Source organism: Dryas octopetala, chromosome 7 (assembly GCF_963921425.1).
Source record: "Dryas octopetala chromosome 7, drDryOcto1.1, whole genome shotgun sequence".
In the NCBI taxonomy this organism is placed as follows: Eukaryota; Viridiplantae; Streptophyta; class Magnoliopsida; order Rosales; family Rosaceae; genus Dryas; species Dryas octopetala.
In genome coordinates this window covers 819,457-839,391 of record NC_141372.1, presented here as the reverse complement: position 1 = coordinate 839,391, position 19,935 = coordinate 819,457, and the positions used below count along the sequence as shown (strand labels likewise).

The window sequence follows — 19,935 nt, the reverse complement described above, 5'->3', positions numbered from 1 at the left end:
ATACTGGAGATAATCCTATAAGGTTTGAAATCATTTGAAAGAGAGAAATTATTGTTGTGAGAACTTTCAACTTTGTAGGACAAACCTAACTCACCAATGATATTGTATTACTTAAGGGATTTAGGGTGTGTTCCCAAAATACCAACTATTGAGGTGGCTCTCTTAAAACAACCAATATGACTCGATTAATAATTCTAAAGTTTGTATCACCACTAATAAGTTTTTTTTGTCTTATACTGCCACTAAGTAGTTATTAGTCTATTGTTATTTGTTTCTACTTGAAGAATCTTATATTCATATCCCCTCTCCAAATTCATAAAAAATAAAAATAAAAATAAAAATTTGTGACTTTGTGTTACTAACACCAAGGGAATATCTCCTCCTTATTTACCATTGGCTGGGTGGGCTTAGTCCTTTAGGGACGCCTTTAGGGACGTCATAAGGGAGCTGATATCTCGTGTGATGGGCCTTCTTCGTAGAACTTGGGCTTTGTTGATGAGGACATTGGACTTTTCCCCTTACCCTTATGTAAGCTTTCGTCTAGGAAAGCAGGGTTAGGCCCAAGACTCTTCATGACCCCAAAAAAAAAAAAATTTATAAAAAAAAAAAGAACTGCTATTTGCACTTTTTTTTTTTGGCTTATTTCACACTATTTTTTTTTTTCTTATACACACTCCATACACTCACCTCATATTCAAAATCTCTCAACACACACCCACACACCTCCCCAAGCTTCTTCTATCTCTCACCCCATCTTTCTCTTTCCCCACTCTCTCTCCTTTCCTATGTCCCTTGATTTGTCAACACACACCTACACACCGTGACACCCTCAACCTTCTCCCTCTCTCTCTCTCCTCTTTTATGCATGAAGCGCAACACCACCACGTAGCACCACTTTCTCCTCTTCTTTGAATGGCCTATAGCCACCACCACCACCACCACCACTTTCTTCTTCCCCTACCCGAGCCAAAACAACCAAAAAATATTGGGCGCATGTGGTTCGGTAGACCAATGTTGAACTCGTCAGTTTTGTTCGGCAAGTACCTGTCGGTTTCATTAGTTTTTCTTGGGCGAGATGAGAGAGGAAAAAGAGAGATAGAGAGAGATAGGAAAGAAGAAGGTGGTGGTGGTGGTAGCTGTTTTGGTGGTGCATGCGGAGAGAAGGAAGAAGGTAGGGTGGCTCAGGTAGGAGAAGAAGAAGAAGAAGAAAAAAAAAGGGGGAAGAGATGGAACAAGAGAAAAAAGAGAGGGAAAGAGAGAGAGAGAGAGAAAAAGAGGAGAGGGCTGTGTGGTTTTTTTTTTCTAAGATTTATTTATTTATTTTAGTAGGGGTACAAAAAAAAAAAGTGCTTAAATAGCAGTTCTTAATAATAAAAAAAACCACCATAGGTAGCTGTTAGATTGGATATAGTTTTAGAATGATGCTATATGTATCACATTTTTATACTATATTTTTATACCATCTTACGTGTCATTATTTTACTAGACAAAATATATATTTTTTTTGTTTTGAATTTTTATTTTTATTTTTTAGTGCATTGACATTATCAGCCGTCTAAGGTAGGAGTTACGTAGGACCAACACAACACCAATACACCTAACCGACCTAGAAGGCTAGAACCTATTAAGGCCACAGGCGAAGACATAAAACCCCCCATCTTTTTACCAAAATATCTTGAAGCACCGTATTCTTTTGTCCAATTGGTAGGGGCATAACTGTCCCATCACTTAGTTTCGTACCCTAATTCACACTCCCGAAGCAATTTGATATCAATAGACTCGGCGCGCGATTCTCTTCCTTCTTTCGCCATATTCACATTCTCTCTCTCCGAGAGTTTCACTCAGCGTTAGGGTTAGGGTTGGGGTTCCGATTTTATTTCATTTTCTCGCCCTTTCTCTGTTTCAATTTGCGAGAGAGATCCGGTAAGCTGCGAGCTTCGAGCTACGAGTGGTTGATAATGGGAGTTCCGGCGTTCTATAGATGGTTAGCGGAGAAGTATCCACTCGTAGTGGTCGATGTGGTTGAAGAAGAACCAGTTGAAATTGACGGTATTTCGATTCCAGTTGACACCAGTAAGCCAAACCCTAATGGTCTCGAATACGACAATCTCTACCTCGACATGAATGGGATTATTCACCCTTGTTTTCACCCCGAAGATAGGGTACGCTTCGATTGATTGCCTGTTCATTTTTATTTCTCTACAATTTCCCCTCTTTTATTTCAAAGAAAAAGGCCTCAATTTTGCTTGTAGCTGTAGATTGTATACTCATATCTATAACATTCTTTAATGTAGTTTCTGTTAGAGTTATGCCTAACCATGACATTTTACTTATGCAGCCTTCTCCAACAACTTTTGATGAGGTATTTCAATGCATGTTTGATTACATAGATAGACTTTTTGTGATGGTGCGACCTCGAAAGCTATTATACATGGCCATCGGTGAGTTTTGGGGTTGGAACTGAAATTTTCTTTTTACAGCCAAGTACAATTAAATGTGATATCTTATGAACTTTGTGTAATACTAACTATTGGAACTAATTGTTGGAAATAATCGATAGATGGCGTTGCACCCAGGGCTAAAATGAATCAACAGCGGTCTCGGCGGTTTAGAGCTGCTAAAGATGCAGCAGAAGCGGTACGTCCTTTTCTGGATGCTAGGTGGGTCCTCCATGTGTTTGCACGTGAAGGGCTTTGTATTTGCTTGTCAAGTATAATAACTCTGAACTTCTCATTATTCTATGAAATGAACTTTATTCGTCACAAGCAAATAGTAGAATAAATCTGTTTATTTAATTTACTTTTACAAGCAACTGAACAAACAAAAGCAGTTTGCTTCCCTTGGCACTACCAAATTTTACTCTAGCTAATACAGCATTTGAGACCATCCGTTTGTGCCTTTGTGGTGTATATTTATAGGAGTTAAAAAATTGTGTATAATGTTAATTATAGCAAATACTCTTTTACTATTATGGTCATGATTATTACTTTATCATCATATCTAGTGTTATTATTATTATTATCATCATCATAATTTTTGTTTATGTACATTGTTCTCTGTCTTAGTGATGGTTGTTTGAGTTATTTAAGTGATGCAGCTTGTGTGAATGATAAAATGAATCTTGATGATCAAACAACCTGTTTCTTCTTTGATTGTTACTCTATGGTGCCTGTATGAGGTTATTGCTTAAGTGGTCCATGGAAGTTTCAATTGCGTGGCAGATATTGATTTTCTGGTTTCTCTTTTATAGGCAGCTGAAGAAGAAAGGCTGCGTGAGGAGTTTGAAATGGAGGGGAGAAAGCTTCCAGCCAAAAAGGAGTCGCAAGTTTTTGATTCCAATGTCATCACTCCTGGAACTCCATTTATGGCTGTTTTATCTGTTGCATTGCAGTACTATATTCATCTTAGATTAAACAACGACCCTGGGTGGAAAAATGTTAAGGTATTTACTCTGTCATGTTCTTTTGTCTTCCTATAATTGTATCAAAGGTTTTTTGCAATTAGGATTATGGATGTACTCCTTGATCAACATATTAATGCCGATGAATGTTCTAGTGTCACCAAATCTTTTTAATTTTTGAAGGTTATCCTTTCTGATGCAAATGTTCCGGGTGAAGGGGAACACAAAATTATGTCTTACATTCGCCTTCAAAGAAATCTTCCTGGTTATGATCCAAATACACGCCATTGCCTGTATGGTCTGGTATATTTCTTCCTTTGTTTATATATGCATTTACTTATACCCCTTATTCTTTTATGCTTTGCTTTATAAATCACACTGGTTATTCTGGTCCAAATTTCTGTACTCTATTAATGGGTGTTCTATGACAGGATGCTGATTTAATTATGTTGGCTTTGGCTACCCATGAAGTTCATTTTTCAATTCTTCGAGAGGTTTGTAATTATGATTTTGCAATTTTCTTTTTAAGAATAAAATCAACTTTGAAGAACTATGTGGATATCATGCCCCTTCCCTCATCCACTTATTTACAATATCTACAATGTGTTTCATGGTTTCCTTCTTGATTCCAACTAATAGTTGTGGCATTTGGAAATTGGCAATGCAACATTTCAGGTCGTTTTCACCCCTGGACAGCAAGACAAATGCTTCCTGTGTGGTCAGATTGGTCATTTAGCAGCAAATTGTGAAGGAAAGGCGAAACGGAAGGCTGGAGAGTTTGATGAGAAAGGTGATGCTGAGATTGTGGCCAAGAAGCCGTACCAGGTTAGACTTTTCCAATTAATTTTTTGGAGAATTACTGATAAACCCTAAAATAATTGCTTAAATCTCATTTGTCATGATATAGAAAGAGGGGAGGGGATATCTTTGTTTATTAGTCTCAGTTATACCTTGGATATTGGGGGTGATTGTGGTATTTGGATTGAAAAATTTCATTTGACAGCCCTTGTAAATTGTAGATTTCTTTGTATATATCTTGTAGCATATATATTTGCATATATATTTGCATATTATGAAATAATACATGAAATTTTCTATATTTAAGTTCACATTGCTTTGCATTTCTTTTGGCAGTTTCTCAACATTTGGACTCTTAGAGAATATTTGGAATATGAGTTTCAAATTCCTAATACCCCATTCGAGGTTGATTTTGAGTGCATTGTGGATGATTTCATATTCATTTGTTTTTTCGTTGGCAATGATTTCTTACCACACATGCCCACGCTGGAGATTCGTGAGGTATGTCATTTTTGATCATATTGCCAGAAATGATATAAATTTTTTTTATCTTGCAATGCACAAAAGAAATTTGTCCATATAGCTACATAGTAGGTGGCAATTAGATAGGATACCTCTTGTGGTTTCTTCTTGCTGATGAATTGAACAATTATACTTAGAAAGGCAAATACCTTCCTGTGCTAAGACTCATTGTTTATTTTTCAGGGCGCAATCAACTTGCTTTTTGCTGTATACAAAAAGGAATTTAAGGCAATGGGTGGATATTTGACTAATGGAAGCAAGGTATTTAAGTAACTGCGTTGTAGGGTAGTCAATAAATTGCATTTGGACCATTTGGTTTAGATATTTCTTCTAGAATGTTTTTACTTGTTTTTTTTTTTTTTCTCAGCCGAATTTGAGGCGGGTAGAGCATTTCATTCAGGCAGTGGGATCTTATGAAGATAACATATTCCAGAAAAGAGCCCGGTTGCACCAGGTTTGTTCTGTTTTTGGATAGACATTATAAAATTGTATGTCCTCTTCATTTACAAGTCATAGAGATGGTTTATTTCTTCATTAATAAATCAACGCTCGAATTTCTTAGTCTCGGTAAATGGGTAAATTAGAATATATTTTTATTGTGTTGCAATACATAGAGGATTTGTGCTATGTTGTGGGACATGTTCTTTCACATAGAGGTCCCCTTCCAAGTCTCTGGATGTTTATTTGTCATCTTTCTTCTGTGATTGGCCTTAAGGGTAGATTAACAAATATAACATTGGTGATGAGACTGCTTTCTGTGCATGCTATAATTTTCTGAGGTCACCACAGTTTTCCTAAATAATATTAGATTCAATGTGAAGCCCTGACTTTTGTTTTACAATACCCTCCCCCCCTCTCCAGCGGCAGGCAGAAAGAATAAAGCGTGAAAAGGGGCAAGCGAGAAGAAGAGGAGATGATGTTGGGCCACAAGTGCAACCAGATTCTTTGGTTGCAGTTTCCCGATTTCATGGTTCTCGTCTTGCTTCAGGTCCTTCGCATTCACCCTATCAACAATCTGGATCTGGTAATAGTTCTGAGAGCTCTATGCCTGTTAGAAGAGGAGACCAGCTCGGACAAGCCACAACTAGTTTGTCAAAGCTTGATATGAAGAGCAAAGAATCTTACAAATCTAATGGTCAAGGAAACGCTCGAAAAGTTGCACGTTTGTCTTCAGAGGCATCAACTGTCGGTGCTGCTATTGTTGAAGCAGAGAACAGTCTTGAAGAAGTAAGTTTTTAGCTTAATTTGAGGCACTTTAATGTAAATCATGTATAGTGTGTTGTTCATATCTACTCTTCTACTGTCTGATTTATGATGCTGGCAAGGATGTGAATGTGAAACTTTATTTTACTATCTTTTAATAATTGTTTCACAAATATTATTTAATGAATTACGTTGGGTGTAGTTTCTTAACTATGTGTTCATTAAGCTGTCATCTTTGTCTCTTGCTTGTCAGGTACATGAAAACAAAGAAGAATTGAAAGCAAAGCTCAAAGAGGTTCTTCGTGAGAGGTCTGATGCTTTTAACTCTGACAATCCCGAAGAAGACAAGGTCTGATTACTTGTGTATTGCTGACTTTTATTATGTGTAGGTGATATCTTGTATTTGGTATTCCTATAAATGTTGATGCTATGAAAGAGTTTTTAGATATTATGAAGCATTTTTATGGTGCTCTTCTATCTTGCAACCACATTAAGTTATGTAGATGCAAGTATCACTTGTGGATAAGGTTTTTTATGCATATCGCAAGTGATGCTTTTATTTCAAATGTTCAAAAGTAAATGATGAAAGGGACACCCATGGAATGTTCAGTCTCAATGTTTATGTCTTGTCTTAGGTAAATTTGAATAATAAAATTTTAAAACAGTTGTTCATTTTTTGCCTTTTGGTCTTGCTGCATGGCCTTGCTTATCTATATAATATATGCTCACTGAAAGCAAATGATATTGTTTTATGATAGTAATAATTCCAACCTTATTACGGCAATTTCAAAAACTATTCATTTGCATCATACCGGTTAAGTTGATGATAGGATATGTATGGCTTGTACTATAGCTGTTTGTCCACCTTGTATCCCTTTGTCTATTTATTACTTCATGATGTTATATTTCATTTTCTTTTGAATCCTAAAAGGTTGGAGTTTTGTCAAAATATAGAATGTATTGATATTTGCTTATTTACTGGTTGTTTTTATATCTTATATTATTAGGTTAAATTGGGAGTACCTGGATGGAAAGATAGATACTATGAAGAAAAGTTTTCTGCCAAAACTCCTGAAGAACGTGAAGCAATTCGAAAAGATGTTGTATGTAAATGAGTTCTAGTACTGTCATTGTCAAATGTTAATTGTATAACCATTTTTAGTTTGTCTTATATTTTGTGCTTATTGGGTAGGTTTTGCGATACACAGAAGGTCTGTGTTGGGTAATGCACTATTATTATGAAGGGGTTTGTTCATGGCAGTGGTGGGTATTTTGCTTCACCCTCTTCTATCGTTTTGCATGTATTTATAATAGCTCAAGTTTCCAATTTCCACTATAATGTTAATTTTTTTTAGGATTGGGATTTATTACTTAATGATATTGAGGATGTAATTGATCTCACGATGTTGTAATTGATCTCCACCTCATTGGGGCTATGAAGTATCCTTTACTATTGTAGCATTTTGTTGTGACTGTAATGGTGAATTGGGTGAGGTTGTTAGTGCTGTATAAGGATTGGTATAGGGACAAGCAGGGTTGCATTATGTACAATTATTAAAAAAAGACGAAATTTAAGCATATTGAGATAATGGATACATAAAAGGGATTTTGCTCTATCAATTAAAGCAGTGGTCAGAAACGAAGTTCTATTGTATGATAAGCCAATGGATTGAGTTTGATAATTTCTATCTTAAGAGTTAAGTCACTTTAAATGTAAGCTATTGTGGCTTTGTATAACGTACAGGAATGCATTAGGACCTAGGTGTGGTTAGAATCATCATATTACTTAGAGTTGGATTCTGAGGAGAAGTTATCTAGTTTTGCATTGGATGATTGATTTAGATAAAAGGAAATTCATTCTCTTCCCCATGCATCATCAATGCCGTTTGTCCAATATGTTTACCGTGCTGCTGAATATCTTTTTCGTATTTTTCTCTAGGTTCTACCCCTATCATTATGCACCCTTTGCTTCTGATCTCAAGGACCTCAGTCAGCTAAATATAAGTTTTGATTTGGGCACTCCTTTTAAACCATTCAATCAGCTGTTGGGGGTTTTTCCTGCTGCAAGGTATGCTGTTGATATTTCTTCTATGTTGGAAATTTTTCAACTAGCAAGGTACTAATGATTATACATGTGCAGTTCCCATGCCCTTCCTGAGCAATATAGGAAGTTGATGACTGATCCCAACTCACCTATTATTGATTTTTACCCTACTGGTATACTTTCTGGCTAAGATTGGTGTTCTAGATCTTAATTCTCTTTTACTTGCTTAGTAAGATGCTATTCTGAACCTTTGTTTTGTATCAGACTTTGAAGTGGATATGAATGGGAAACGTTATGCATGGCAGGTGTGTTCTCTTTGAATCCATATTGTACATGTATTTTTTTTTCCTGGTCATTTTTTTGGGATGACTCTCTAGTGGAGTTCTTGACATCTTTTTGCTGTTCTTAAGGGTATTGCAAAACTGCCTTTTATTGATGAAGTCCGTCTTCTTGCTGAGGTTGAGAAACTCGAACATACATTGACGGTATGGAATCTTTTTTGAGTTTGCACTACCGGCATACTTCTCTAATTTCGTATTTTTATTCTCAGAATGGTTTTTATTTTAATTCCACCTTCATTTCCGGGGTGCAGGAAGAGGAGACCCGGAGAAACAGTGAGATGTTTGAGATGCTTTTTGTTACATCATCTCATCCTCTCTCTGTATGTATATATTCCCTTGATAATCGCTGCAAACAGTTGACAGACAAAGAGCGGGTTGAAGTTAAGGAACAAATTGATCCCAAGTACAGGTTTGTGCAGTAAAGTTATATTTACTATTTTCCAGTGAAGCAGTCGTTATATGGTATGTTCCATCCAAAAATGTTACTATAGTTTGCTATTTAGGAACTAGAGCTCTTAAAGTTTGACATGGGTAGTAAATGCTACTGCTATTTACTTTGCATCTTGGTGCAGCTATGTTCAACACCTGAGCTCTACTCCTAGCAGCTATCTAGTATTGACTGCTTGGTCCTCTTGATTGGGCAAAGATCATGATATTAGATAATATGGCCACTGTTACAAATAGGTGGTTTGGCAGATGCAAATTGATTTACTGATTTTACTGTTGAGAACAGGATCATGCTCTATTTAGGAACACTTGGTTTAAATATTAATATTTCTGAAATTTTCCTGATAAATCTAGTGGTCTAGCCAAAAGTTTGTTATATTTATAAGGAGATCATTTTCTCTGGCAGATGTTTTGTACCATCTGCTACATGAACAGAAAGTTTAATTTCCGTTCTTTTTTTTTTTTTTTTTTTTTCTTATTAACTATATATTTAAGAACTGTTTGGACTATTTTCTGATTTTATTTAGGGATAAATGCAGTGAAGGGATGAACGGTTATTTATCTCCTTGTGCTGGAGAGCCTTGTCCTCCTGTCTTCCGATCTCCTGTTGAAATCATGGAGGATATTATGGACAACCAAGTCATGTATGTTTTTTAACTGAAATCTTCTGTTATTATATATATTGTATGTATGCGCGTGTAATGTATAATGAGATAACTAGGTAAGATGGCTAAGCTACAGTAGACCCTGCTATTTTATATACTGAAGTGATCTTGCATCGCTGATCTGTAATTTCCCTCCCTTGATGTTCAGATGTGCGATATATAGACTACCGGATGAACATAAGCATATAACCCGACCACCTGCAGGTGTTATATTCCCTAAGAAGGTAATGTTGCGCCGAGTGATCTTTACAAGAGTTATGTTATATAATATTTGTAATCACTCTTCAGCATTTAGTAAGTCTCTGAAGTAAAGTGATTAGCAAAGAAAAGAACTGGAAAAAGAACCGTGTCCTCTTTTTCATGGGTATTCTAGTTGTTGTCTTCCTTATCTTTTTGTAAATGTAAAACCTACTATAAATGGTTACTTACCTTAGCGCATTATTTTGGCAAAGTCTATGTAGCTCCCACTAGTTTGATGGTTCTCATCATACCATATCAATTCACATCAAGTTGTTATTTGCAGACTGTGACAGTGGGAGACCTGAAGCCTGCACCTGCTTTATGGCATGAAGATTCTGGGCGGAGGCCATATGAAAATGCCAGGAGGCCATATGAAAATGCCAGGAAGCCATATGAAAATGCCAGGTAGACCCTGCTCTATTTTCCCTTTTTATTTAGATGCATGCACATTTCCCGTGGGAATTCTTTTTCTTCATTCATATATTGCTGTGCTCTTTTGCTTTTTTGTTTTTGTTTTATTTGGCGTGGTCCTGTTTCATTTAATTTGTGTCTTATACAATTATGGATTATGCTTTTGTTTTCAGGCAGAACCCTCCTGGAACCATTTCTGGAAGACAGCTTGGGGAAGCAGCACATCGACTTGTTGTTAATAGTTTACAGGGTAAGGTAGATGGCAATGGGTATGCCAATCAGGTGCATGGCCTTCGGCCATCCTACACTGGGCCTCAATATAATCCCCCACACTCTTCCTACACAAGTAATGGAAGCTATGATCAGGAACACCATAGAATGCCATCACCTAGAACAGTTCACCGTCCTCAAGCTCAACAGAGACCTTCAAATTATACTGCCATCCCGAGTCTTGCTGATCGTGGGTATAATGAACGGCATTCTTCATCAGCTCCTCACCATCCTCAGAATAGGTCTCATTCTCAACATTATCCAATGAATTCTGGGCACGTATACTACCAATCAGGAAATCATCAGAATGGTGGACCTATTTACATTCAGGGACCGATTCTACAAACTCCCCCAGGGGTCCATCCTGTTCTTTATCAAGGTGGTTATAATAGCTATCAGAATTACCAACCATCTGGAGCGCCTAGTTATCAAGGTTTTGATGGCTGGGTACCACAGGCTACCCAGAACATGGGCAGAGGATATGGTCGTCCTCAACAATCGGGAAACCAATACTCTGGATTGGACCGAAGAGGGAATAGGAGACCACCTCCTCCCCAGTCTGGGTATGGCCGTAAGTAGAATGAGCTTCTGCTTGCAATCAAATTGTTGTACTATACTTAGGTCCTGGTAGCATAAATTATTTTTAGCTTTGATTTGTCATTTAAGTTATTTTTTGTTTTGATTTGTATTTTCGTTATTTCTTTTTTTGCTACACCATATACACACTGCGGCATAGTACTTATTGATAGGTCAAGAGCGGATATTGTAAGTGGAGCCCTCAACTTGTGTAATAAGAGGAGAGGCACATTCCATTAACGACAGTTTATTCTTGTCCATTGTATTTGTTTATTGGAATTTTGTTTTAATAAGACTAAGATGCAATTTTTCTTCAGTGTTTATTCTTGTTTATCACTGTAGTGGATATTTTGGAATTTTGTTGGAAGAACTTTGATATAATTTTTCTTCAGTGGTACACAGGATTGGAACTTGGTAGTAGACAATTTTGACCCAAGTTTGTAAATAAGCGGTCTGATCTTTTAACAGTTCTTCCCAAAAATTGTTGGGCCTGTGGTAACTTCAAGCCCGCCATTTAAATATTGCCCATTATTTCCGGTGGGAAACAATTTGGGCACATAAACTTGGATGGCCATGGCACACTACTGTCTCTTTCCATATGAGCTGTAACAATCATAGCCTTGCAGATGCAATGTTCTGGGGCTAATGGAATGGTCCATGGCCCATCTAACCCAAAAAAGGTCGAAGGCCCTAAGTCTACAGCTCACTAAGAAAGAATCTTCCCCATTGAATTTCTATTACCAATCCTAGTTGGGTTCGAACTCAATTTCGTTTGTTCAGATCTTAATTAAAAAACTTACATTTTTGATGCTCTGTTATAACGCGATTATTCCCACATGCAATTAGAGATCAAATGGAATCAAATATACAGTAACTAACATACATTTGTACCTATTCTTCTTCACAACTAAATCTATGACAAATTTGGTTGTTTGGTCATATATCTGCAACTAGATTGTTTGCGTACAGCCATTGTTATTACCCACACACTGATTCAAAGCTAGCTATAATATTAAGTTGTGTAAGTAGCCATTTCAAAACCAAAAGGCTACTAACCAAAAAGTCGTGCACGTTTCAAGTCGTATGCGTCCTGCAAGATCAATATGTGAGATGAATGAGAACCAACCAAGCGCACGAGTGCAGCGCAGTCACAGCTTGTAATGGTCGGGTGGTGGGAAATTTGGGGTCCCATTCTCTCTCTCTGCCTTTCTCTTTTTAAATAAATCAATATAGTAGAACAACCAAAATGTGGGTTTCAATAATTGAAGGGATTAATGCTTGCTGACTCTTGTTTGCCTCATTCCAATTAATTCAAATGTTGATCCATGCATTAATTGAGTTGCGTTCATACCATTTCATATACAAGAGTATCACGTTTGTTCTCTCTCAAAATTTCAAATAATCTATCCACAAGAGCTATATATGATCATTATTGCTCAATAATATTTAACAATCTATTATTTATCTGGTATACAAGCTAGAAGAGCTAGCTGTGAATGAATTGCCATATTAGTTAGTCAGTAGCTGGTCTTTCAAAAAGTGATCAAACGATTCAAACCTGACTTTCACTATGACACTGTGCTACACATTATGCATGGAAACCATAAACAGAGCCAGAAGAGTTCGGGTTAGACTAGGTAATCTGCAATACATATATTCTGTGAATCACATTTGCAATATTAATTTTGTGAGCCAAGCCAATTAAAAGAAAGAGTTACAATTCTGAATTAGGAGATGATTCTATTCCTGCATGATCAGCATAATTACCTAATCATATATAGAAGATTGGGCTGATGGGGCCATTGCACTAATTATTCATTTGCCATTAATTCACGTGAACATTGTTTACAAGCATTAAATTAATCAACAAAAAGAGTTTCGAAACACCCCAAGAATTTTTATGAAGGATACATAAATATTGGGGGTGGGTGTGTGAAGGAATTTGAGGAGCAAACTCCTGGAAATTGATCATATGGGTCATCATGAAGTCATCTATGACGATTAATTATATAATTGTATTATGGGATAAACTATCTAATTAATAATCTATTATATATGCATTTATGCTGGTGGCTAAAAAGTTCTTCATCACCATGTTCCGGCCCACCAGCTCACTTCCTAGCTAATTTCCTATGTACCTTTTCAGATTACAGAATGACAACTTGACAAGGCCATGTATGATGTATCACATTCACAGATTTGAAATTAAACAGTTTAGTTACCTGTCATATATATACTATTTAGCTTTGGATTTTCATTGCCATGCCACGTGGCATCGTTTACTGAGTCATACAATTCGGCGATGGACAACTCATATATGATGTATATCCTTCAGTACCTTTAGAGAGATCTGACTTACCAACTAAAAGAGGGTAGCTAGCCATGAAACAGATTAGACCCCAAAAGGTCATACAAATCCAAAAAAGCTTTGTCATTGCCTCCCATAACCTCATACAAATATATTCCAAATGCATGAATCAATTGAATAACCCCTTTCTTTATACAAGGGAGAGAAGGTAGGTTGTTTCTTCTTACACCTTCCAAGATCAAACCCCCCTTAATTTGGAGATGTGTTCTTTTCTAATCCACATTATCAAATTTAAAAAACATATCGATCTCTTTCCGACCATCAACAATAGTATTATAACTCTAATTATCTATTTGTTAGTCAAAAGACCAATGGCCAAAACCCCCCTTTTATGGAAAGGACAGAGAAATATAAAATTCAAACTTGACTTGTATGGTCAACATATTTCTAATTTTTCAATTTAAGATAATGAAGTGTGCATAGACAAGTATATATATATATAGATATATACATAGATGTTTATTGGGTCTCTCAGCCTAATAGTTTTTAAGTTTTTATGATTAATATTCAATATATAATATATATAAATTGTTAGATAGGTGGAGACCCAATATGAACGAGTTAGTGCTGATCAAGAATTATGGCTATATATGTTCAAATTTTGTGCTTGAGAAGGCTATGTGCCATCTTTTTCAAAAGAAAGCTAGTAAATGAAGGGAATGAATAAAGTTAAAGGGTTTGATTGGAGAAACAGGGACCCTCTTAGAATTAAATTAGAATGGAATTTAGTTGTACTTTAGACCTGCAACAAAACACGAGGCTACGACCCACAATCCCACATTACATGAGCTCGTGGGAACCCTCTTGATTGGATTAGAACTTTGAATATATATATTTGTGTGGAAAATTCGTAGTTGTACGTCTTTTTCCTTCCTTTTTTTTTTCATTATTAATTAAATGAAACATATTTTTATGTCTAGAAAGCAAAGGGTTTTAATGGATCACATATATATGCTCACGAGAGATCGCCAATACCATACGGCATACGCACCCTTTTGGGTGGAATTCATTGGCAAAACTTGACTCCACTTTAATTTATCATGATCTACATGGCATATATAATCCTCTTAGAAATCTGAAATGAATATAATAATATCTTATGCTAGGAGTTGTTTGTTCTTTGACCAACATTAGACAGTAGCTACATTCATTTTAGACCCTCACAACTCATAAGTTACATAGTAGAGACAAATTTATCAATTATGGGTGTATATACCTTATATATCTATCTCTCTCATCATATGTTAAGTCACATAATAAAAAAAATATAGACAACAAACACATACATGCAGATGCAGTACATATAAATTTTATTAATAAAACATCATTGTAATTAATTTTACTCATTTTTATTTAGAGTACACACAAAAAACTGAATTTAATGATTAGGCACTCTTAAAGCTAAAGGGGATCGATCAAATTCAATAAAGAGGAAGGGAACATGGGAGCCATTCACGACCCAAAATTGTAGGAAACCACAAGACTTGAACACCAAGCATGCAACATGCCATGGAAATTAAATCATTGATCGATTATTGATGATGCCAACATCTGAATGAGAAAGTCACTAAAAACTTGAAAAATTAGAAAAACAATAAAGAAAAAGAAAAGTTAATTAGTTTGGAACATTCTAAAAGAAGTTAGAAACCAAAAGGGTACGGCCCTCAATGTAGCTTTTGAAACTTTGACTTAGATGGAAATTAACATGGGAAGTGAATATTCACGATCGAAATATTGCATTCAGTGGAAAACAAGTTCCATGGTTCATGGTATTCGTTTGAATTTATTCTATGGGAAAATGGCAGAGAGTTTGGGTAAAGACGTCGGTTACTTGATCATCATTCTAAACCTTTTTCGTCTGCTTTCAACCATAGCTTTATATAACAACGTATTTTCTTTTCTTTGGTCATGACTACAACAATGTTACTGTCTGAATTTCCAACTATAACTACTTGAAGCTTGAAGCTTTCAGCCTACTAGGGATATATTTAATTATATACGTGCCTCTGTGAGACTTACATATGTTTTTAAAAAACAAATTAAAGCATTTCCAACTATAACTACTTGAAGCTTGAAGCCTACAAGGGATATATTTAATTATGTGTCTGTGTGAGACTTACATATGTTTTTAAAAAACAAAAATAATATAAAAAATTTTAATGTACAGAAGTAGTGTCACGTGGTTGAACAATAATACATAGATAAGACACATATAAGAGATAGTAGAAGGTTGAACATAATTGTACTTATCAAGTTAAATATTATCTATTTTTAATACTGTAATATAATTAAAATGCTATCACTATTCATTACCATTGAAGGGTAGGAAATAGCTTGGAAAGTTGGAAGGTACTATAGTTTTAAATTTAATAGGCCTTGATGTTAATAAGTAGCAATATATGTATAGATCTATGATTTAATTAATTAATATATTGGAATAGTTGATAGCTAGCTAGCTAGCTAGGCTTACGTATATTCTACCACCCTAGCTTACCCTATTTAATTTGCAAGTAGAAGAATATGAGAGAACAACATTGCACGATAAACCATCTGGCAACTAATAACTATACCATGCATGTTGTATTTTAAATTAATTACATGATTAACAAATGGATATATCATAATAAGTAATCAGTCACTTCCATTGTACTTTTAGAATCTTCCAAGCATATTGCATGTCCTCGTGACTGTATTCTTTAACATTATTCATAGAGTTGCTGTATCGTTGATGTGTCCTGGGAAACAGAGTTGCTGTATATATCGTTGATGTGTCCCATATTGTCTTTTATTATCAGCTAAATCAAAATAATTTATATACACTATTTTTTGAAGATGGCATAAGAGTTCATAAATTAAAATGGGAACCATGCAAAATGATCAGATTCGTCCAGGAAATAATTAGATAAGGTTAAGGTTAGCTAAGTGATGCATATGGAGAGCTGGAGAGCATATATATCAGGCAAAGGCAACTAGGCAAGGAAAGGTCTATATATATATACATCATTATTAGGCCTACCTTCCATCACAAAATGATCAAGCAGAAATTGCAAATTGTGTTACCCCTATGGTTTTTGGCCTTAATTTATAGTTGAAAATCAATATGGTGGCCATTGATAACCACGTGAATTGATATTGATATAATAATTTATACATCAATTATATTACAGTCAATAAATTGAAAGAATGACGTCAATGATAGTTTGGTCTAGAAATAACATTTAATTTCTTTTTATAAGAGGTGGTGTGGTTAAATTTCATGTCAACAAAAAATTCTTGAAAAAAAAGACTTTTTGTAAAAAATTTAATTTTCTGATTCTTTTTAATTATGTATTTCCCTTTTTTTCCTTTCAAAGTTTCAATAGCTAAATAAATTAGCAATGAAAGCAAATCTGGAAAAAAATCCCATACCGTCATTTTGTTCCAAAAATGAAGGAGCAAGCAATAACTCAGCGTCAATTTCAACGTGAAATCCGTTGGCAAAATAATATCACGAGACGAGAAATTGAGAGATGGTGATGTGTGAAGCCCCATTCATTTTTTCTTTTCTATATAAAAAATGGACCAATAGGACCTATTTCATTCCCTCAACTTTTGGCAATGGCTTTCTTAGCGATGGCCGACTGCTGAACACAACAAACACATTCACGTTAAGCAGCGACTCTCTCTCTCTCTCTCTCAACAATCCCGATTCAAGCAAAGCAAAGCCCATATTATTTTCATCCCTTTCCTCTCTAATGGAGAATCAGCCACAACAACAGGCCACTCCAATGAAATCAAGATTCAAGCGTATCTGTGTTTACTGTGGTAGCAGTCCTGGCAAGAACCCAAGCTACAAGCTTGCTGCTATTCAACTTGGCAAACAACTGGTATGGCATCGTCCCTTCTTTCTCTTAATTTGTGATTCTTATGTAGGGCTTTTTTTAGTCCCCTTTCATTTGAATAAAGGCCTAAACTTTATGCGTCATTCTTGAAGTTCTTCCAAGATTTTGAGCTACCCAGTTGCTTGTTACTTTGAGAATTCACATTTTCAGTGACACCCAAAAGCATTTTCATTTTTCACTTCACTATGATGTTGTTGCTATGTTTTTGAGGGATTAATGAAATTTGAAGGCATTTTTGTGTTTGAATTCTCTATCATTCTAATCCAAATTCAAGGTAGTACCTTTTGGATCAGGGAAAATTAGAAAATGGGAGAGGGGTCAGAGACCTGTGTATTGTGTTTCTCTTTAATTTTATTCTGCTGGAAACTTGGAACAATCGATGATAATTAATTGAGAAAAATGGTGAATGATTGAATAGACCAGCATAATTATAGTGTTTATGTTGGCGTGAATGTTGGGTTTATGTAATTATATATACATGTTTGAATGAAGCACGTCAGTTATTAATATAAAAAGTTGCAGGTTGAAAGAAACATCGACTTAGTTTATGGAGGAGGGAGCATTGGGTTGATGGGTCTGGTCTCCCAAGCTGTCTATGATGGTGGTCGACACGTGTTGGGGTAACTTTTACCACTTGCTCTCTCTTTCTCTATTTCTCTGTGGCTCTCAAGCTCTCAGCTTCGTATAAGATTTTTTATTAATCTCTTTTTGTTTCCTTGTGCAGAATAATTCCCAAGACTCTTATGCCAAGAGAGGTATTTCAATTTCTTACTTCTGTAACTCATAAATCATGGCATGTTCCTCTAACTGGTTGAGTAGAGATCAATTTGAAGCAAAGAAGAGAAAAATCATTCGGGATAAGTTTATAATTCAAATAAAATCCTCAAACTTACAGAAAAATATGCTTGTCTTTTTTTTTATTAGTGATATGGAACAAGAAGTGTTGCTTATATATATATGTATAATATACAATCTCAGATCACAGGAGAGCCTGTGGGAGAAGTAAAAGCTGTATCAGGCATGCACCAACGCAAAGCAGAAATGGCTCGCCAAGCTGACGCATTCATTGCCTTGCCAGGTATATTATATATCACAGTAATTAGCACTTGCTGCACTTCCCAAGAGAAACAATATCTTTATCTATTATCTATATATATGCATATATAACAGTCAACCATATGTAATAATATCAAATGTTGATGTTGTTTGCAGGGGGCTATGGTACCTTAGAAGAACTCTTGGAAATTATCACTTGGGCTCAGTTGGGAATCCATGATAAGCCGGTAGAATATTTACAAGAAATTGAACTTTGTTTATGGAACATGGATATATATGTTGAATTTACTGAGAAATTTTTTGATGCAGGTGGGGTTGTTGAACGTAGATGGCTACTATGATTCACTCCTGTCATTCATAGACAAGGCTGTGGATGAAAATTTCATAGAGCCTGCAGCCCGTCACATTATTGTGTCTGCCCAAACTGCCCAGGAACTTATGTGCAAGCTAGAGGTACATTAATTTTATCATCCCCTAGGGCCCTACTCATCACCATATATGTTATCTCTTTACACCTGACGTGGCTCACCAGCCAACATCACATCACTATAACTATTGTTTTTGGTTAATGCAAAATGATGAGATCTCAGCCCTCCATTAATCTCTTGTGATGTGTTTGACCAGGAATATGCTCCCAAGCATTCTGGACTAAATTGGGAGATGGAGCAACAACTGGGGTACACTGCAAAGTCAGACATTGCTCGTTGACATGTCCATCAACTTCAATTATATATACATTTCCAATTGCCATGAGTATGCCGTGGAGGGTTTATGACCGTAGATTACAACAGATTTCTCTAAAATATACAGGACCATTCAGCCATGTAGATGTGAACTGCATTAGAAAAAAGTGCCAGCAACACAGTTCTTTTAATTAGCTGTGGATCATGCTTTGAATTTCTTTTATCTTTTTCCTGTGGAGTTTTGGTTTAATTTTGTCAATTAGAATCTGACCTGGATCACAATGGATTTGATTATTACTTCCCTCATGTCGGTGATTCATGATTTTTGTATTTTTTTTGTATTTAATTCATATAACCTCAAGAATTGATGGTTTGTTGCATGTTGCTTTCACGAAAAAGAAAGACTGATAGTGACGGAGAAAAATACATAAAGATGAACAAGGAAAAGGGAACCTCACATTACAAAGAAATTCATTTGTCTACTGAGTGAAGAAGAACATGTCGATTTTTGTGGACTAATTAGTATTAGGGAGATTTATAATTCAGTTTATTTTATGAGTCTTTCTTAGACTAAGATCGATAGTAATTTAAAATTTTTAATTAAATTTTTTTTTTTTTTTTTTTGACGGATTTATGTTAGGTTTTAACTAGTCAAAAATTTCAGAGTTAAAACCTAACATGCAGCTTCTACAAAACTCATTCTACACCTTAGGAGGGAAAATACTCTTTAAATAAGAGAAAATACCCTTCAAATCGGGGAAAAACTTTATTATGAATTAAAATGATTTTTTTATAAATTATTATAAATTAAAAGAATTTTCTTATAAATTTTAAAATATTTTCTGTTTCTATCTAAAAATTATTTTTTTAAAGAATTTAAGCCTAATTATTATTATAGTAATATTATCTGTAGAGTATTAAAAGTCTTAATTCAAATTTAATTGGTTCTCCATATAAAAAAAATGAAAAAAATAAGCATTGATCCTTTTCATTTTGATCTTTATCTTTGTTTGCGTGGTTTGGGAGATTA

General features: G+C 35.3%; 2 protein-coding genes across 3 annotated transcripts; both read left to right on the top strand.

The window, feature by feature from the left end:
• Positions 1 to 1,786: 1,786 nt before the first annotated feature.
• XRN3 (5'-3' exoribonuclease 3) lies at positions 1,787 to 11,231 on the top strand. Of its 2 annotated transcripts, none has more exons than XM_086252515.1 (23): positions 1,787 to 2,162; positions 2,339 to 2,441; positions 2,561 to 2,637; positions 3,251 to 3,442; positions 3,584 to 3,703; positions 3,832 to 3,894; positions 4,076 to 4,225; positions 4,535 to 4,699; positions 4,904 to 4,981; positions 5,088 to 5,174; positions 5,582 to 5,947; positions 6,177 to 6,272; positions 6,931 to 7,026; positions 7,116 to 7,186; positions 7,863 to 7,991; positions 8,064 to 8,140; positions 8,232 to 8,272; positions 8,378 to 8,452; positions 8,560 to 8,717; positions 9,295 to 9,399; positions 9,569 to 9,644; positions 9,944 to 10,065; positions 10,245 to 11,231. In XM_086252515.1, exons 1-23 carry the CDS (start codon positions 1,959 to 1,961, stop codon positions 10,918 to 10,920), a joined length of 3,327 nt encoding a protein of 1,108 aa, XP_086108641.1. In that variant the 5' UTR covers positions 1,787 to 1,958; the 3' UTR covers positions 10,921 to 11,231. The 2 variants fall into 2 exon arrangements, with proteins under 2 accessions (XP_086108641.1, XP_086108640.1); XM_086252514.1 differs by having other exon boundaries at positions 9,283 to 9,399.
• A 5,623-nt stretch (positions 11,232 to 16,854) lies between these two features.
• LOC147278115 (cytokinin riboside 5'-monophosphate phosphoribohydrolase LOG1-like) lies at positions 16,855 to 19,211 on the top strand. The gene is made up of 7 exons (XM_086249455.1): positions 16,855 to 17,151; positions 17,689 to 17,786; positions 17,891 to 17,921; positions 18,145 to 18,244; positions 18,379 to 18,449; positions 18,532 to 18,675; positions 18,847 to 19,211. The coding sequence occupies exons 1-7, from the start codon at positions 17,020 to 17,022 to the stop codon at positions 18,928 to 18,930; spliced, it is 660 nt and encodes a 219-aa protein (XP_086105581.1). The 5' UTR covers positions 16,855 to 17,019; the 3' UTR covers positions 18,931 to 19,211.
• The last annotated feature ends 724 nt before the right edge of the window (positions 19,212 to 19,935 follow it).

Bases quoted from the DNA above. Each gene is read 5' to 3' on its own strand.
- XRN3 (XM_086252514.1), top strand. From the start codon at position 1,959: ATGGGAGTTCCGGCGTTCTATAGATGGTTAGCGGAGAAGTATCCACTC. The intron at 7,187-7,862 runs GTGGGTATTTTG...ATTTTTCTCTAG, and splicing joins GGGGTTTGTTCATGGCAGTG to GTTCTACCCCTATCATTATG. The intron at 8,141-8,231 runs GTATACTTTCTG...GTTTTGTATCAG, and splicing joins TATTGATTTTTACCCTACTG to ACTTTGAAGTGGATATGAAT.
- LOC147278115 (XM_086249455.1), top strand. From the start codon at position 17,020: ATGGAGAATCAGCCACAACAACAGGCCACTCCAATGAAATCAAGATTC. The intron at 17,922-18,144 runs GTATTTCAATTT...ATACAATCTCAG, and splicing joins AGACTCTTATGCCAAGAGAG to ATCACAGGAGAGCCTGTGGG. The intron at 18,676-18,846 runs GTACATTAATTT...GTGTTTGACCAG, and splicing joins AACTTATGTGCAAGCTAGAG to GAATATGCTCCCAAGCATTC.